Source organism: Myotis yumanensis, unplaced genomic scaffold (genome assembly GCF_028538775.1).
Source record: "Myotis yumanensis isolate MYYU_CA2020_CCGP unplaced genomic scaffold, mMyoYum1.0.hap1 SCAF_16, whole genome shotgun sequence".
NCBI classification, from domain to species: domain Eukaryota; kingdom Metazoa; phylum Chordata; class Mammalia; order Chiroptera; family Vespertilionidae; genus Myotis; species Myotis yumanensis.
Window position 1 is genome coordinate 44,513,584 of NW_027223767.1, and position 19,429 is coordinate 44,533,012.

Here is a 19,429-nt window from a genome sequence, read left to right on the forward strand (position 1 = left end):
GTGTTGGCCCAGGGGGCACAGCGAAAGAGTAGGGTGGGGTTGGGGGGCTGCAAGTAGCTAGGTTCCAGCCACTGCCTCAAGCCCAGCTGAGGAGAGAGAGAGAGAGAGAGAGAGAGAGAGAGGGAAAGAAGAAGGAGGAGGAGGAGGAGGAGGAGGAGGAGGAGGAGGAGGAGGAGGGAGAGAGGACAGAGGAGAGAGAGAGAGCCATGGAAAACTAGGAACAGGCCCAGCAACATCTGAGTGGGACAGAGTGCAGAGGGGTGGGAGGAAGGACTAGCAGCCAGTATGGGAGAGATGAACTCAGGGGCGAGAGGGGAGGGTGCAAGCAGGTGGAGGGTGGCGAGAGGGCAGGGAATCGGGTGCTGGAGTTGGAGTCCCACTCCCAGGACCTGCTCTGGGGATTGTCCTCAAAGGGGGCCCACACCAGCCTCCACCTTTTCTACCCCCATCTGCCTGCTTCCCTCCTCTGCCCCACACCCTGCTCCCCCCAGGCCAGGACCAAGGTGGCCAGGACCCCTCCACCCCCTCCCTTCCTGGGATCCTGCTCTGTCCAACCTTGGAGGGCTCCATGAGGGCCTCCTTGCCTGGACTCCACCTTTGGGCAATGGGTGGGCTCTCCAAGTCTTGGGGTTCTTATCAGGGGATCTTGGGTACTTGGGCTCCTTTGGCACCCCTGGCAGGCATGTTCCCATCCCTTCTCCCCTCTTCCATTTTGTCTGGGTTTATGGAAAAGAAAGCAGGTTCAGGACCAAGGGCCAGGCACCTGGAGGTGGAGGTGCCCTGAGTGGGGACCCTTTGGCTTTCCCTGTCCCCAGGCAGGCCCTGCAGAGTCACCAAGCCTGGATAGCTAAGGTCTCATGAGCTCAGGCGATGTGTTGAGAGGCCTGTCTCTCTGCTCTCTGCAAGGCCCTTGTCTGTTTACACCAAACAGTAGTTGGGGGTTGGGCACAGGGGCCTGGGGCTGTCTGTGTACAGTGACAACAGGGGCTGAGCATGGGGAAGGAAGCCCTCCCCAAGGCAGACTGTATTTGTCCATAAACAGTCCACCCCGTACCCCAGGGCAGAGGAGGGGCAAAGAAACCAACCCCACTGGAACTCCTTTCCTTCTACTGCCCTGGGAGGGGTCACCCCCAGACACACCGCTCCTCCCCACAGGCAGGCTCTCCCTGCCAGCACCACGCCCCCGAGTTGTTTCCACAGCAAGCTGGACTATGTTCTGTAAACTCCAGCCCCCTAGCCAGGCAGCCCAGCAGAAGCACAGGTGTCCTGCCATCACTGCACCTGTGTGTTGGGGTCGGGGAAGAGGAGGGTGGGAGGCCAGCAGGGAGCAAAGACCCTTTGTAGGTGCATGTGATGCAGCACGCCTGCTTGTCCTATCCCCTGGGAGGGGTCAGGTTCCTCCCATGGGGTCATGTGAGGGGTCCTAGCCTATGAGTCTCTGGGATTCTACACGGCTCATGGATCTGGGGCCAATCTTGAAGCCTAAGGGTGTCCCCTCCTTGTCCCTGGGCCTCTTGGGGACAGTGGGGGAGTGGATGTGCGTCCCTGTGACTTTGTTTTGCTGTACCACCATCTCCCCTTCAAGTTAATGATTGGTAGGGAGCCCTGGGGACACCATTCCCCCACCCCCTCCTCCCAGCTTAAGCTGCCTAATAGGTCCAGAGTTTCCTAGAGCCCTGGGTGCTCAGCCAATCAGAGGCCCCAGGCCTGACCCCACCCTTTAGTGGGTTTGCTTCTATAAAGAGAGGCTGAGGCCCCCGGTGGAGGCCCAGTGGGTCCAGCCCCACCCAGTGCTGACCTCTCTCTGTCACACACCTGGCCCGCTCCCTTTCCAAGATGCTGTTTTGGCACAACCAACTGGAGCACCTGTGGCCCGGTCCCGGGGAATTGTACCCCGGGCCGCCAAGCAGCTTGCTCAGGTAAGCACCAGAGCCCCTTCCCTCGGCCCCTAGGGAAGGCCCTGGTGCGAGCTGCGGTGGACAAGTAGGGCCTCTGTTTCAAGTAGAGGGGGATGGGCTTCCTGCTCTTGGGTCCCTTTGGGGGTGGGGATGTGGTCAAATGTACCTGGGTTTAGTGGGTCCCGGGACATCTCACAACACCCTGAGCACCACCTACACAGGACACTTTGGTGGGGCATTGACTTGGTATCAGGCAAGCCCTGAGGTTGCACATAAGCAATTGATGCCAGATGTTTGTCGATGCTTGGTAGTATCTGGGATTTGCATCTTAACGGAGGTCTCCCAGAGGCCAAAGGAGTTGAATGGGGGCCCCTTTGGCCCTGGCTGCTGCTGGGGTGCCTGCTACAGGAAACTGGAGGCTCCCAGGAGATAGGACCTGGCAGAGAGAGTCAATGCCCCATAGGGGGTGGGGTGGACAGGGCAGAAAGCTGGCAGGGCCTCCTCTCCCTGCAGGGAGTCCCTGCCCTTGCCCTACCTGAAGCAGGAGGAGCTGCCCAACATCCCCAGCATGGAGCCTCCCTGCCCCTCATTCCAGTACGTGCTCTGTGCTGCCACCTCACCAGCCGTGAAGCAGCAGGAGGAGGCCCTGACCTACCTGAACCAGGGTACGCTGGGCCTGGGAAGGAAAGGGGTCAGTGGGGGCAGCAAGCCCTGGAGGTTGTGCCAGGGTGGGCTGGGGAGGCAGGCACCACCTCTGCCCCTCGGAGTGGGGCTCACACGTCCCCCAATCTCTCCCAGGCCAGTCCTATGAGGTGCAGATGCTCTGCAACGCCAAGCTGGGTGACGCCACCCAGTGGCCACGGCTGCTGAAGGTAGGTGCATCCCCTCCCAGATCCGGCAAAGGCTGAGTCTGACTGTCCCACGGGGCAGGAAGCCAGTGCCATCCCTGTGATGTCACTGTTGGGTAGCACCCTCTCAGGTCCACCTTTTAAGGTGGCCTTCACGAGGTGGGCAGGAATGGTGCAGGCAAGAGGCACAGAGAGGTTAAGTATTTTTCCATGAAACAGAGCCAGTAAGTAGCAGAACCGGGATATAGAAATATTAGTATATTACAGCCCTAGCCGGTTTGGCTCAGTGGATAGAGCGTCGGCCTGGAGACCAAAGGGTTCCGGGTTTGATTCCAGTCAAGAGCACATACCTTGGTTGCAGGCTTCTCCCTGGCCCGGGGCCTTGGTCGGGGCTCATGCAGGAGGCAACCAATCGATGTGTTTCTCTCACATTGATATTTTTCTCTGTCTTTCCTTCTCTCTTACACTCTCTCTAAAAATCAATGGAAAAAATATCCTCAGGTGAGAATTAAGAAAGAAAAGAAAAAGGGGGGGGGGATATGTGTTATTCACACACATAATTACTTCTCTCAAAAAATTATCCCTTTAGCCCTGGCCGGGTGGCTCGTTTGATTGGAGCATTGTCCCATGCACCAAAAGGTTGCAGGTTCAACTCTGGTCAGGGCACATGCCTAGGTTTCAGGTTCCATCCCCATTCTGGGCATATACCAGAGGTAATGGACCAATGTTTCTCTCTCATCTCATCTCTCTCTCTCTCTCTCTCTCTCTCTCTCTCTAATAAAAAAAAGAAGGGAACATGTCCTTGGGTGAGGATTTTAAAAAATTATTCATTAAGCTCCCATTTATTCCCAGAAACTATTCTCTGAGCTAGAGATTCAGCAGTAAAGAGACAGATGTAATTCCTTTCCTCAGGGGGCTTGCATTCTACTGAGTGAGACAAACTTGTAATTACACAAATTATATGCAATTACAAGTCGATTTACAAATTGCAAAATGATAAGTGCTGCAAAGAAAAGACTGCTAGCACCCCCCTTTCTAGAGCGCGCCTGCCTTTCTCCTCCCCTCTTCTTCCCGCACAGGCCAGCTACCCTTGCCTTTCTCTCCTAAGCTCCAAGGGCCCCTCTTTTGCCTCCATAACTTGTTTCCTGAGCCCACACCGCCCAGCTGGTTTGCTTCTTTCTACCTCTGTGATCTTCTACGTAAACTTTTGCTTATCGTTAGAAAATATGTAGAAAAGAGCCCGGTAGAGTGATTAAGAGTGGGAAGGGATTAACTTCCTTATTTTACAGATGAGGAAACTGAGGCTCAGGGTCTCTAAATTACCTCCCCAGTTTCACAGAATGGCAGGTGGGCATCTGGACACAGATCTAGCGATTCTAAGTCCCATGTTTCCTGGGAGTGGGAAGCAAGGTGGGGAGAGGGTGGGAGGGTTGGCCTACCCCAGGTATGGGAACTGGTTCCCAAATGCCTACGCGCGCCACCTTCCTGTGACCACAGAGTGTGGTGCGTGTGGTGTTCCATGACCGGCGCCTGCAGTACACGGAGCAGCAGCAGCTGGATGGGTGGAGATGGAGCCGGCCTGGGGACCGCATCCTGGACATCGGTGAATGGGGAGGGACCCTTTAGGGCCACCATCTTTCTTGAAAGCCCTTACAGGTGGGGAGGGCTGAGCCTTGCTTCCTGCTTGCTACTCTGTGTCTGCAGATGTGCCATTGTCCGTGGGGGTGATAGAACCCCAGGTGCTGCCCTCACAGCTCAACACAGTGGAGTTTCACTGGGACCCAACCAAGAGGACCTCTCTCTTCCTGCAGGTGAGCCTGAAGCCAGGAAAGGAAGGTGAGTTTAGGTGGGGGTAAGGGGACAGTAAAAATCAATCACTTCCAGAAAACACCATGGGGGAAAAATATGGATAAAGGTTTATGGACTCTCACCATAGGGAAGGACTAGTTAAACATTAAAGCAATGGAAGAAACTACAAAACATAGGACTTAGCTTCTAAGAAAGTCATGGTCTGCAATACCTAGGCAAAATTAAAAGGAGACCCCAAATGGGAAAAATAGTTGCTAGTGTGTTATAGCCTTAATAATAAAAAGTTATCATCCTATATAATGAAAGGGTAATATGCAAATCGACCAAATGGCAGAATGACCGGTTGCTATGATGCGCACTGACCACCAGGGGGAGTGCCGCTCAGCCACAAGCCAGGCTGATGGCTGGCAAGCGCAGAGGCCATGGTGGGAGGCCGAACTGAGGAGCCCTCCCTTCCCCCTCAGTGCACGAATGTTGTGCACTGGGCTTCTAGTATATCAATAAGAAAAAATAGAAGAGAGACCAACAGAAAACAGGCAAAGGATATAAGTAGACAATTTATAAGGATACTAAATGTAGACAGGTCAACCTCATAACATGCTAATTAAAATGTCCTATATATCATGGGGAAGTAAAGTACAACATAGGGAAAGAACCTAATAAAGTTACACTTGAAGAATAGACGCTGCTGACAGGTGACAGGCAGGCCGCAGGTTTTAGGTGCAATCCCCCTGGAAGGTAGGTGGGGCTGGGAGTCACACTGCTTCCTCTTTGTTTCTTCTCCGCCTCAGGTTCACTGCATCAGCACTGAGTTCACTCCTCGGAAAAAGGGTGGAGAGAAAGGCGTCCCCTTCCGCCTCCAGATTGACACTTTCAAGCCCAGTGACAAGGGGCTTCCACCTGAACACCTACATTCAGCCGGCTGCCTCATCAAGGTGTTCAAGGTGCAGGCAGCACCGGGCCCCTTCCCCTCCCCCTCAGGGCTTGTCACCCTGCCTCGCTGGCTGTGTGGATTCTGGCCCTGCTTTGCTGTGGATCCTCAGCCTGCGGTGCCCGCTCTGGGTCTCTTTCCTTCTCTGTGCACAGAGGGATGGGGCTGGATGTCTTTGTTAGAGCCCCTTCTGTGAAGAGAAGTGTGCAGGTGAGGAGGGGGCCTCTGAGATTTCCATGTCTCCCTCCTGTAGCCCAAAGGAGCTGACCGGAAACTGAAAACCGACCGGGAGAAGGTTGAGAAACAGCCCCTGCACGAGAGAGACAAGTATCAGGCTGCCTGTGAGAGCACGGTCTTCGTGGAGGTGCGTGTTGCGGGGGCAGGTTTGGAGAAAAGGTCCTCATTTACACCTGGGAAACTGAGGACTCAAGGGCTGTGCCTGCTTCAGGATGATCACAGCCCCCCCGGGATTCCACCCGTTTTCTGCAAAGACCAACTTCAAGACTCCCTGGAGCGGCCACCTTCCAGGCCGCCGCTCCTGTGCTGCCATCGCTGCCACCTCACTGCTGCTCCCTCTGCCCAGAGCAGCTGCTTTCCTGCTGCTGCTTCTGCCAGCTCCACCGGAAGCCTGCCCAACTCCCCCAGGCAGCCCTGCAGGCTAGTTTGCTCTCTTGCTTAGTGTGGAAACTAGATCTGCTTGTCAGCTAATTTTGTAGATGCCAACATTTAAAAAAAAGTGTTTTTATTGATATTAGAGAGAGGAAGGAGAGGGAGAGATGTTTCCTGCACAGCCCTCCCAGGCACGTGCCCTGATCCCTGACCAGAATGGCCGAACTGGCGACCCCCTGGTGCATGGGTCGACACTCAACCACTGAGCCACACTGGCCGGGCTTTTGTCAACTCTTAATAGGCAGTTGGAGGGAGGTGAGGGACAGCTGCCACTGCTCTCCAGCTGTCCATGCCGACCTTACTGTTTGCCCACAGTGTTCACCGTGGCCAGAGCCCAGTGCAGAGCCCCACCTGCCTCTCAGCCCTCAGGCTCTGACCTCCCCCCACTCCTGCAAACTCCTGTCCCCAGAGCGGTGAGTGGGGATGCGCACCTCCCATCAGCCCTTTGGGGCGCGAGTGAAGAGCTCCTCAGCCAAGGCCTGGAGGAGGGGACTGAGAGGTGTGCTGAGGCAGGGAAGAGGCTCAGCCCGGCTTCTGGGGAACACCTGGGATGACACCAGGCAAGCTCTGCCTCCCAGGGTGGGAGACTGGCTGCACTGCACCCAAGAGGCCCTGACTCTCTGCTTCTCCACAGGCTCTGCTGCTCACCACCATTCATCTTGGACACTTTGGGGGGCAGCCCAGCTGAGGTGAGTCTTCCCTTTCCACACCCCCATCCCCGTCCACTCTCCCAAAGCCTCAGCAACCTCATCTCTCGCTCCAGAATAGGGCGGCCCTGCCCCCTGGTGGACAGATGTGGTATGGACCTAGATCACAAAACTTCCCTGCATGGACCCGCACTTCCCACCAGCAGAATGAGCCCCCCCCCCTCAGACTTGGGCCCCCCAAGGGCAGAGGTTGTTTCTCTTCCCCTTTGTTCTCAGTCCGTGGGCTCATGGTGTCCCCTGGACTGCCCTCTCCATGCCTCAGGATCTGAACCCTGGAGCCTCCATCCTGGAGACGCAGCAGTGGTTACATCGCCACCGGTTCTCCAGCTACTGCCGGACACTAGCCAATTTCACAGGTGAGGCTGGGACTCTCAGCAGGAAGCCTGCCTCTGTCCTGGCTTTTGTGTTCCCTTCAACTAACTTTTATTTTAGGACTAAGAGTTGCCAGGCACCATGCTTGCTAGGTTTTTTTTCTCTCATATTATCCTATATAATTTACACACTCGCCCTTGAGAACAGGGCTCAGAGAGGTTCAATACGTTGCAGAAGGACACACAGCCAGCAAGTGGCAGAGCCGGGGTGTGGCTCTAAGTCTACCCGGATATACTAGGGCTATTGGTAGACTCATGTTGGACTGTGTCCCTTGCCAGCCTTGATCCCAGGCGTCTTCCCCAATCTGGCTCTGTCTGCCTCTGCAGGCACCGATCTGCTGAAGCTTACCCGGCAGGACCTTATCCAGATCTGCGGGGCTGCCGACGGGATCCGCCTTTTCAATACTCTTAGAGCCAGGTGCTGGGCACTGCCAACAGGGTCCCCTGCCCTCTGTAGTGGCACCTACCAATTCAGCTAGCAGAATGTCCAAGTCAAGAGGCACCTTGAAGGCCACTTATTCCCCGCCCTCATTTTACAAAAGAAGAAACTGGCCCCAAAAGGACACTGATCTGCCTGAGGTTACAGACTGGCAGGGCTGGGCTAAAAAATTAGGCTCCCGTGACCTCTCCTGTGACCATCCCATCTGCATCACCGTTTTTGGGGACAGATTTTCCTATCTCCTCTCCCCCGGAATCTAGCGTTCATTACATGCTTAAGAAATGCGTGGCGATTTCTCTCCCTGGAGACCTGGGAGGGGCGGGGTCTCTCCCAGGGATGGGGGCTCCAAGCGGGAGCTGATGGTCCAGATAAGAAGGGCTGAGACTGTTTTCCTGGCCCAGGCCCATCCGTCACCGGCTGACTTTGTATGTGGCTCAGGAGGCCTCTAGACAAGAGAAGGAGGTTCCTAAGAACCCGGAACTAGGTGAGGTTCTGGCCTCTCTCCAGAAGAAACGCAGGTGTGGCCGCATGAACCCTCTTCTGGCCTGGGGAAAGGGTGGTGCCCCACCATTTCTGGGACCTGCATGCCCTCCTTGCATTCCCTGCCTTCCATGACCAGACTAGTCCTCTCCTTCCAGGATGTCTCCCTGGGTTTATTCCTCCATGCTCTCTCCCTAACCCCTTCTGATTTTGTCATTCTATTAGCATGTGGGATTAGAACATTATAATCTTGTTCTTGGGTTTCGGTCCTTCATATGTAGATGTCCCATCTCCTCTTTCAACTGGGGGCTCCCCTCAATCTGAGGCCTCCCCAAAGTTGAGGAATAGGAGGTGAAGACTAAGTGGGTTTATAAGCCTTTTTCTTTCTTTACTCTCTCCCCTCACACCCACCATGAGGCTGTTACCGTGCCCTCTCACCCTCCTGGTATCTGGGGCTCCCTCTAGACCCCTCTCCCCACTGACCCCCTGCTGCCCACACCCCAGGCTTTTATCAAGAGATTTCTCTGGATGAACTCAGCGCCATTGAACTGATGGGAAAACTGGCAGAGCTCTTGAACCTCCCAGCCAATCAGATCCTCCGCCTCTTCCACCAGGGCCCTGGGGGTATCCTCATTCTCCTCAGCGACCAGGTAAGGGGTGGTGGTTCCCTATAAGGCTCCACGAAGGCCTGGTCACTCCTTTCCCTCTCCCTACCTACCCTAGCTTATTCCGTTGGGCTATAAGAACGGAATTGTCTTAGTGACCCCTTCTCCCTTGCAGGTGGTTCAGAATCTTAAGGATGAATCGTACTTTGTGGCCGTGGTGAAAAAAGGTAGGAGTTTTAGAGGGAGACAACAGCTGTGTCAGAGACAGAGATCGTATAGCAAAAAGACAGCTTTTATTGCTCAGGAAAAACGTGACTGAATAAATGCATTCTCATAAGTGTATTACCATGGAAGGTAAGCCCCCCCCCCCCTTCCCCAAACCCCACAAACTGCAACAATCAAACGGAAGGGCAGGTGCTTGCTGACCAGTCAGCTGGTAGTCCTGGTTATCTGGATGCCTGCCCAGCCCCTCCTGTGATGCTCCAGTGCACAGGGAGGCTTCCTAAAAAGGTGGATTGGAGGTGAGGGGAAGAACACCTGGGTGTGGCAGATGCGCTGCAGGCCGCTCATTGTTGGGAGTGCATCCTAGTGGTGGCTGGGGGCCAGCCTCACCCCAGTGGTGCCCTTTTTACTGCTTTCAGTGCAGAATCCAGATGGCTACTACCTGGTGCTGACCTAAGCCCAGGGACGCCCTGCTGCAAGAGGAAAATGATGCCGGCCTGGTTCTCCAGAAAATCCTCGATGCTTCTCCAGGCTCCAGGTGAAGAGCCGAACCGTCCTGTATCCCTCCCCTGGGGAGGCAGCAAGCAGCCCAGGCTCACATTTCTTACTGCTCGGCAGCAAATTATTAGAACCTGGGACACAGCTTCCCAAGATGAGCTAAACTGGCCAACCCTTGTGAGGCAAGAAACCTGGCAATATGGATGAGCTTCTGCCCCAAGCAGTGCTGCTGAACAATGAGTCAATTTGTGTTTAAAGTTCTACTCACCCCTTCCTTTTTTGCAAATTGATTTTAAAAGGTATATATACTTAATGCTTGTTCTATTTTCTTGATGATATGGTCCTCTCGAGAATTGTCTTCTGCCTAAACTATAGACTAGGGCAAGGGATAGAGTCTGGGATAGGAATAAATAAATCTGGCTGGATTTTTTTTTTTAATTCCAATTAGTTAGGGCAACAACTATTCACTAAAGCCTCCAAAAGACCATTCAACTATCAAATCGCTGTGCTTATTCAAACTGCAGTTCTAGAGACTTGGGAAATTCTGTTACTCTTCTTAAACACTGAGGCCATGGGGTCTTATTTTTAAAATGCAGTTGAACTTATTAATCTTTTAATTTTTAGGTCTTCCCCTATATTAAGGTCATAAATATAAACAAACATTTTCAAAGTTTAAATTTTTGCATTTCACTTTTAGGTCAATCCACCGGAAACTGATTTTTGTGTGTATATTTTTCCATGCAGGAAACCGATTTTATATTAAGTGCTTTTTAAAACGTGATGTTATTCTGCTTATTTTTTTCTTTTTCAAAAAATACATTTTATTGACTTTTTACAGAGAGGAAGGAAGAGGGATAGAAAGTTAGAAACATCGATGAGAGAGAAACATCAATCAGCTGCCTCCTGTACACCCCCTACTGGGGATGTGCCCGCAACCAACGTAACATGCCCTTGACAGGAATCGAACCTGGGACCTTTCAGTCTGCAGGCTGATGCTCTAGCCACTGAGCCAAACCGGTTAGGGCTGCTTATTTTTTTTCATTCCCTTCCCTCAAAATTTTATCACCAAAAAAAATAAAAAATACTGAAGAGAGAAAACCTATATGCATGGATTGGAAAACAGGCCAAGGCACCCTCTGCTTAACCCCTTTTTAATCATTTACTGGTCATCTTTGGGGAGTTTTAAACCAGGTAGCCTCTGGCTAGCGAGGGCAGGAAGGAAGAAGGCTCTGAACACTGGCTGGAATGGGGATCCTGGCCGGTGGTTAGAGCTTCAGTTCAGACTGAAGGGTCACGCTATCAATTCCAGTCAAGGGCATGTACCTTGGTTCCAGGCTGGATCTCCAGCCCGTCAGGGTGTGTGGGCTAGGGAACCAATCAATGGGCCTCTCTCACATTGATGTTTCTCCCTCTCTGTCTCTCCCCCTCCCTTCTACTCCCTAAAAATCAATGGAAAAAATATCCTTGGGTATTAAAAAATATATAGCCGAAACCGGTTTGGCTCAGTGGATGGAGCATCGGCCTGCGGACTGAGGGGTCCCGGGTTCGATTCCGGTCAAGGGCGTGTGCCTGGGTTGCGGGCACGTCCCCAGTGGAGGGTGTGCAGGAGGCGGCTGATCGATGTTTCTCTCTCGTCGATGTTTCTAACTCTCTATCTCTCTCCCTTCCTCTCTGTGAAAAATCAATAAAATATATTAAAAAAAAAAAATATATATATATCCTTGGGGAAGGGGAAGTCTGTTTATCCTTGTAGACCTAAAAAGTATCTCCCTCAACATACAGGGCTGATCCAACATGGACAACTGCTTGTACCCCTGTAACCCCTGTGGCCTCACCCAAATTACCAACCCAGACCAGGCCTTTACCACGTGCAGACTGAGTGGATTTCAAGAGAGGTCTATGAATCCACAGGTTCCCTGAGGGCGTTTCATGGCAGGATAGACACCCTGAGATGTAAATTTTGATTGCAGATTTGGCTCCCCTGCTCATCTCCACCAAAAGGATAGGGGCCCCATTTCATTAACCTTTGTGTATCTCTCAACTGGAGCCTCCAGCACAGACCAGACACTGAAATATTTGCTGAAATGAAGGGAATAAAGCAGGTAACATGTGAGTGCTTACAATGTGCCATCATTACCTCTTTTAACCTTTACAGCTCTAAAGCAAGATGAGGCAGCAGGTCACTCAGTCATTTGGGTGGAGGTCAGGCAATGCCTTGGGAGCTTGTGTTTAACCATCTTCACTCCTTCCTAGGCGAGGTAAGGGCAATGGTCTGCACAGATAAGGAACTCAGGATGAATTGTTATATCAAATTAAGACAAGAATTTTAGAAATCCTTATTTATATTATGTCTTCTGTTTTTCTTAGACAAGTAGAGCTGTGCATTAAAGAAAGGCTACTAAAAATTTATTAACTAAAGGTTATTAGTTAAATTCTATTAAAAAATATAAGGGTGCCAAAAAGAAGCCCCTTCACTGAGCCTCGGGAGCCTGTGCAGCTCTAGGGTTCAAGAAAGTAGAGAATCACAGCTCCAAGTCAGGCTATTTCCGCAGCAAAATGAAAAGTCTTCACAGCTTATTTCCTTTAATTACATCATAAAACAAAATTAGAACATACAGGAAACAAGAACAGTTACATAACAATTTACTTTATGTATTTATATATAAAAAACATTTCTTTTTAGTCCAAAGATTTTGAAGCAGAAGGAATCCTCTACTGCCACCTTGGCTTTTATTTATTTTAAATAACCCTCCCTCCCCCGCAATCTCAAGCGCCAAAAGTAGTAGTGGAAACAGTCACTTGGACAGCGAATGGAACCTGGTGTCGGGTCACCATGTGGGGAGCTGTCGATGCCAGGGACTGGCTAAGCGCTGGGCAGGCCTAGTGGAGAAGCAGTAAGCAGCAGCTCCCACACACTGAAGCACTCCAGGGCAGGCCAGAGGCTGGGGGAGGCTTAGGCACGCCAGATAATGATGTTTGGTACCAGACCCTGCCAGTCAACCATCCTCTGCATTTTATCCCCTCAAGGGCTGGGAACAGGAGGGGGCCACCAGGTACAGGGGCGAAAAAGCCTGGCTTGAAGATAAAAATTTCTCCCACAGCACCATTTACCCATCCATCTCTGTCCCCAGGCAGAGTCTGACGGGCAGGGGTAGTCCTCACAGTTCTCTGAGCTGTGCACAGGCCGCATTTCTCAGGTCTGTGCTCTCAGGGTCACTGGAAGGTGGGCAAAGGTGAGGAGAGCAGTTGGGAAATGCCCAAGGCAGGTTACTTGGAAATGATTCCTGGGAGGAAAAAGGAAGCGGCCAGAGTGGGAGACATTTGAAAGTTGAGTCATAAAACAGGAATGGAGAAAGGCAAAATTAAGAAGTAACCCTCAGTGCTGGCAGCCACAGAGCCTCAGGGGCCAGCTCCAAGAGAGGCACCCCATCCCACAGAGGCTGTAGAGGTTAGTGTGTAACTTGGGGGTAGGGTGAGGAGGGGAGTAAGAGAAGAAATGTCAGGCTCACCTCTCCTGCACTTGTTAGAAATTAACAGTCATCAGAGAAACACAGATAAATTATTCTTAAGGGAAGAAGAAAACTGTTGTAAACCCAGGGAAATAGCAGCAAAGGTTTCACTTATTACAGATCTATCACAGCACTAGGAAAGAAAATCATTCAAGTCGTTAGGGGGGAAAAGGTAAAATAATCAAACCGCGCCGATTAGAGACTCCTTTTCAAGTTAGGATTTTCTAAGACTTTAGGTTCTCATTCACTAGTGCCATAAAAAAACAAAAACAGAATAATGACTTCTGGTGCTTGGGAAGAGTTAGGCTAAGATAAGAACCACATACACGTGTGTGAAACAGCAGTGTGGTACGGATCTGAATAAGAAACAGTAGTAAGAGACAATGACAAGCGAAATTCAGTGGGGCAAACTTCTTCTTCCACTTTAATATAAAGGTATGTGTCTGGACACCTCTTCCCTCCCACCTCTTCCTGGGTGGGGATTCGCATTGCCTACCTGCTCTTGCCCTGGCGAACACCGTGCCCAGAGCAGCTGGGAAGCCCTGGGTTTCTGTTAGTGGTGCCAATCCCCATTGGATGACTCTGGTTAGGTGTGTGTGGGAAGCAGAAGGAAAAAGGGCCTGGAGTTCATTAGATGGAGAGGAAAGTAAATCTACTCACATGTGAAGCAGGTGTTCCTACATATTCAGGACAGATGCTTGTACCTGAAGCAAAGTACCCCACATTCCAGAACTGATTTTCTCCTTTACTTTGAATCTCACCTACCACTTCCCCACCCCAATTCTTCAAAACAAGACACTGAAAAACAGAGAAAATACACAGGGTCAATTGATACAATTCTGGTCACTCATGCTTCTTTTTCCTAAAGGGCAGTGAACTACCATGGCTGAGCAAGCACTAATCCTCAGCACCTGGGAATCGAACCGTACCAGGGTCTTACTCAAAAAGCACATGCAGCAGGGATGGAAGAAGTGCACTATGGAATTTCTCTTAACATCCCCCATGTGAGCTTGTCCAACACATGTTTTTCCACTGAAAATTGAGTGTAACTCTCTTGGGCTCCAAAGATTCGCTCAGACTTAGCTGAGAGATTTTTATTAACTTTCCTAAGGACCAAAGGCTTCAGAAATGTACAACTGATGTGCCTAAGAATAAAAATGGACAAAATAGGGAGACTTGCCTGAGGAGGGAAGTGCAGAAGCCCTTTCTTGCAGAAAACTCACTTGCCTCAAACGGTAGTGTCTGGCAGGAAGAAGGTCCCAAGTGAAAAGGCAAGCTTAGAGAAGCATGTGTTTGCTAGAGAACCAAGATGGTAAGTCAGGGCACCTGGGTATAGCAAATACAGCCCAACTTTATTACCTGGTTAATTATACACGATTGACACGGTCTTTCACAGTCTTTTGTGTCTTTCAATCTTACAATTAAAATTTATGATGGAAATAAAGGTGAGGAGAGGCTGAGACTCCATATGTCCTCTCACCCTCCTACTGCTTTAGGGTTCTTTGGTCCCAGATCATAATCATTGTAAGGGGACGGACAGGCTCTGCTTAAAGACCAACCAAACATCCTAAACCTCTTCTAAAATAAAACTTGGCTAATTCACATTGCTTTGGTCTGAGGTGGTTGAAGATCCTAGAACTGGTGGGCAGCTAGAGAAGGCAATCGTTTTATAGAATGTTCCAGAAGCTCAAAGCATACCACGGAAAGAGTGTCAGCCAGGATGCACAATAGGGATAGAAATCTAACCTTAAAGTATGCACACAAGCAGGGAAAAGGCAGACTAGACCATTTTCCTCTCTCGTTGGTGGTGACTGTCATGAGCAGTCTGTGATTTTCAGCACAATAAATATTAATTGGCCAAGGGTCTGCAACCGTGATCCACAAGTGTTCCTCCTTTTCAAAACAACAGGGTCGCCTAAGGACATGCTGCCAATACAGGCAGGCAGGCAGGCAGGTAGCCACCCTCTTCTTTCCCATAACACGGTCGCATTTCCTAAAACTTCAAACCAAGATAGGCTCCACGGCATACTTTGTGTAGCCCCTATGGCATTAGTGGGCTATTAAACCAGTAACAATGCATTTTACAAGGCAATTAGAACATAAGCACTTGACTGCTGTAGCATTATAGCTACATTGAACTGTTCGGTTTGGAAAACCCAAAATAAAGCATCATAAAAACATTTACCAGGTTTCTCTCTAAAATGTGTGATCTAAGGAATATATGAAATTTCTGATTTATATGTCTGCTGAATCAGCTTAACTCATGAATGTGGAAATACACACACATACACACAAAAACATTTAAGAAATACTTTTACATCCACTAGAGAGCAGAACAGGAGAAAACTTTTTACATGAAGTACAATGTGCTTTCATATTCCAAATATTGGAAAAAAAAAATGAAGCCAGATCCCCTTTACCGCTCATATCCAAGTTTGATTTCTAATTCAGCAAGCAAATGTCAAAGACCACCCTCAAAGACCATCTGGTGAAAAATGGCCTGAGCCACTGACAGTCACGGATTCAAGGCTGCCCAGATGGTTTGCCTCGATCAGGATAAGGACCCAAAGTGGAAGCTAGACTGGAGACATTTCAGAATCAGTAGCATCATTGGGAGTGAGATGGAGGCTTTAAACAGACAGTGAGGATGGGTGTAGGAGAAAATGGGAGGCGTCAATTTAAAAAAAAAAAAAAAAAAAAGATGGGCCCTGGCTGGTGTGTTCAGTGGTTAGAGTGCTGCCCCATGCATGGAAGGGTCGAGGGTTTGATTCCCAGTATGTACCTGGGTTGCAGGTTTGATCTCCAGACCTGTTGGGGCATGTGTGGAAGGCAACCAATCTATGTGTGTCTCTCTCTCCCTACTCCCTTCCTTCCATTCTCTCTGAAAAGCAATGGAAAAAATATCCTTGGGTGACGATTAAAAAAAAAAAAAAAAAAAAGCTGATGGGGCCAATGAAGAGGATATAAAAGGTACTGATGTAGCAAATGATACTGAGAAATGTAAGGGGAGAAAAGGCTGCTTAGAAAAAAGATGATCTGGATGTTGAATAACTTTCGCCAGAGGACACTGCAATAGTTCCTCCTGGCTATCGGCAGGTTTACGGCAATACCTTTGAGGGTACCTTCTTCCTTCTCCCAAATCTCCTCTCTTCGAGCTGCACCTTTTCATTACAGAAGGCATATTGTGGAGGGGCTGTGCAGCCAGACAATAAGCTTTCCCTAGGGAAGAGTTACACCTGTGAAACCTTACTGACTTTTCAAAAGTGTTCCTGATATTGAAACAGGAAGCACTGTGTCCAGGTGACAGGACCCTGTCCACCTGACCAAAACTTACCATGTTCTGGGTTTTCAGTCCTGGTACATTTCATCAGCTGGCGTGGTTGCAGACTGGCATAAAAAAAATATTTCATTCCAAGCTTGATGGGCCTGAAGTTTTCTTGAGAAAGGAACAGCCTCCTGCCTGACCACATACTGCTGCACATCCAGGCTTTTACCCTCTCACTCCACTCTGTTCTCAGCCCAGACAGGCAGGGGTTGCCTGCGCAAGTCCACATGGACCTGCACGTGGGAACACTCTTTGAGGAAAGAAACAGCATTTCCAAGACACTCATGTACTGGTGAGTAGGATCTTTTAAACAAATATATATATATATTTTTTAAAGTAAAGAAGTACCCTTAATAGCCTCATCTATTGGGCAATTCAAATCCACACTCACTAATCAATCAGGGTTTTATGGCCAATTTGTTCAGGCATTATAAAAAAAATTATACATTAGAGCAGATGGGCCCTAAATAGTTCTTTTTAGTTTTGTTTGAATGAGTGATCTGGGGATCTGAATATTATGAACTACATCTGGAAGTGTGTGTGCGCACATGTATATATTTATAAGTGTGGGGTACAGCCAGGAGAGTGAGTCTCACTTTAAAAAGTATATTCCTTACACTGTAATTTGAAAAGGGGAAGGGGGAATTAAAAAATACAATTTTAGTTTTTAAAAGGGAATAATTAAATAGGATCTAAAATAAATGTAACATATTAAATACTGGTGGGTTGTACACATTTATGGGATCCTTTATGTGAAGGAATAAATCACACGTAATTCTTACAAAAGTCATCCTATTTTAAAAAATCACACATGGTTTTTTAACCTTGGGGTTTAGAAACCTACTTCTACTACTTTAGAAACTCATTTAACTCACTCTGCAGGATTTTGTGTGTGTGTGGGGGGAGGGGAAGCATCTTTGAGTCATGGGCACTGAATACCCTCCCAGCCCTCAGCTCTGATGACCAGGCTGGGCAGAGGCACTGAGACCCCTACTTCCTCTTCCTCTCAATGTTTTCTTTCTGCTGCCCCAGTCCCTTCACCTGGCTACTCTTGTGTTTCATTCATGGGAAGTCTGGAGAACAGGAGATACGGCTGACAGGTTCCAGTCCTTTGAGGCTCCGATATTAAATATGATACCATCAACACTCTCATACAGTTGACCAGCTTTTACAGGGTCCCTGACAGGCTGAAATAGGGGTGGGGGAGAGACACTGATTAGCTAGATGGCACAGTGCCTCTAGTAGCATTTCTGCTAAAATAAAACAACCCCAAAGACACAAATCAGAGATGTCACTGATCACACCTAGATTTCAGTGAACATACAACGTGCCTGAGTGTGGGTGGGGGGTGTCCAGGCTCAGTTTTGGGATTTGCCATCCCACTCTTTACTAATAATGCGTTTTGTTCACCTCATTAAATTAGCAGAGCCTGATGGAAGGAAAAATGTGCAGGGAGTATTGGGCATATCATGCATATTATCATGTATCACAAGATATAACAGAAACCAAAAAGCAAAGTTTACTATCATCAAAATAGTTTTAGCTTAATTTCTTCTCATAACTTTTCTTGCTTTTATAATTGTTTCCCTTCAGACTGGCAAAGATTCAGGCAGGGGCCCCTAATGGTAAAATTTAGAATTAAAAAAATATTTATTGATAATGTCTCTTTTAAAAATGTTTGGTAACCCCAACTAATCATCCAAAATGCAAACTGTAAACACAACAACAGCAAGAGAGTAACAATTGAGTGTGAGTAAGCAGACTATGAACAGGTGACAGACTGGGCAAGAATGCAGGAGGGAGCAACAAAGGACAACAGGTGCACAGTGTGCTACAGACAGTGACAATTTGAGTGAATAAGTAATCACATTTGGACCACAGTAATTTCAATGTGACCATTTAGGAAACCACTGGGCCAAATACTAAACAGGAGGCGGAATGGAGGAGCCTTCTTTGTGAGCATGCTCAGCATGTTGGCATGGGAACGAGGAAGCACAGAAGCTGTGTAGTCATCTCACAATGGATGGCTACCATTTATAGGATGCAAAGAAATTTTCTTTCTGGTCCCTGGATACAACGTATATTGTTTTTCTCTATGCTTTCCTTGACCCTGGAGGACTGCAGTTGCTGTTCCAATATCACCAAATAAACCCCTTAATAAAATAAAGAAACCGTAGTAGCAGTTAACACTGGGTTTGCTGGAACAACCCCTTCCCCCTACCTTGCCTATGATTTTCTTCTGGGAACGTCCAACAGGAATGGCTAAGTTTTATCAATCCACTTGATAAAGCCAGCACAATCTTCAGTCCCCCGTCACAGAGCTAGAGTGGATGGGTATGTATATGTACGTGTGGCTCTGGGAATCTGGACGCTGCCTCACGTTGTAACCCTTGCCCAGAAACACTGGGTCGCTTCCACTGGAGACTCCGTGGTAACTCTAGAAGTGTCATTAAATACTCAGTTCGCCACGGCTGCCACCTCCACTGTCATAGGATGATGCAGCATCTGCAGAAGCGCTGTCTGCTGCCCCCGACTGATGGGGGTGGAGTGACAGGTGCGAAGTAGGCGTGGACTTTAATATTGGGTAAATGGGTCTGAAACAAGACAGAAACATTACTGAGAGAGAGGGCTTAAACAGAAAGAGCAATGTTGCTTTTCAGAACAAACACTGAGTGGCCATGAAAGCAGGGCAGAGGTCGACCACCAGCAGCCAGATGTTGGAGAGGCCTGGGTTCTACTCTGTACCATCCCACGTTACTCTAAATGACTAAATCAGCTCACATAACTTTGGTCCCTGCTTCCATAATAATACAAGTGGGGAAAAACTTCATATTCATTTCTTAACCTGTTCCCAAAGGGATTCCTAGTTTGATTCTCATAGTTGAAATAAACTATATTTCCATAGTTGAAATAAGCTTAAGATTTTTTTCCCAAGTCACTGTGGACAGTCTTTCTTCTGATGACCTGTGGCTCTCCTCTTTGGTGTAGAAGAAATACGGCTGCAAGGACTCCCCACTGCAGCTATGCTCTCAGTCCTCTAGGGCTGAAGGGAGAGGAGGAGCTGAGGCCAAGAGAAAATCAAGATGTGGTTGGTGTTCCTTTATGTGCTCAGGTGCCA

The 19,429-nt window shown here is 49.1% G+C and overlaps 2 protein-coding genes across 5 annotated transcripts in view; one reads left to right on the top strand and one right to left on the bottom strand.

Moving 5' to 3' along the window:
• The first annotated feature begins 1,786 nt into the window (after positions 1–1,786).
• Positions 1,787–11,767, top strand: LOC138994666 (transcription factor CP2-like protein 1). 3 transcript variants are annotated; one of them, XM_070394680.1, is made up of 15 exons: positions 1,787–1,919; positions 2,412–2,563; positions 2,697–2,770; positions 4,244–4,349; positions 4,451–4,557; positions 5,347–5,499; positions 5,740–5,850; positions 6,471–6,568; positions 6,790–6,844; positions 7,125–7,218; positions 7,561–7,651; positions 8,074–8,156; positions 8,657–8,802; positions 8,933–8,984; positions 9,399–9,790. In XM_070394680.1, exons 1-15 carry the CDS (start codon positions 1,837–1,839, stop codon positions 9,434–9,436), a joined length of 1,443 nt encoding a protein of 480 aa, XP_070250781.1. In that variant the 5' UTR covers positions 1,787–1,836; the 3' UTR covers positions 9,437–9,790. The 3 variants fall into 3 exon arrangements, 2 of the variants coding, with proteins under 2 accessions (XP_070250781.1, XP_070250780.1); XR_011468457.1 differs by lacking the exon at positions 7,561–7,651 and adding an exon at positions 11,448–11,767 and having other exon boundaries at positions 6,790–7,218; positions 9,399–9,776; XM_070394679.1 differs by lacking the exon at positions 7,561–7,651 and having other exon boundaries at positions 6,790–7,218.
• Positions 11,768–12,043: 276 nt separating this feature from the next.
• The window catches only part of FBXL20 (F-box and leucine rich repeat protein 20), a 68,513-nt gene continuing 61,127 nt past the window's right edge, over positions 12,044–19,429 (bottom strand). For both annotated transcript variants that reach the window (XM_070394682.1, XM_070394683.1), the window contains exon 15: positions 12,044–18,905. In XM_070394682.1, coding sequence (XP_070250783.1) covers positions 18,798–18,905 — 108 coding nt within the window. In that variant the 3' untranslated portion in view covers positions 12,044–18,797. The remainder of the gene's footprint in view (positions 18,906–19,429) is intronic.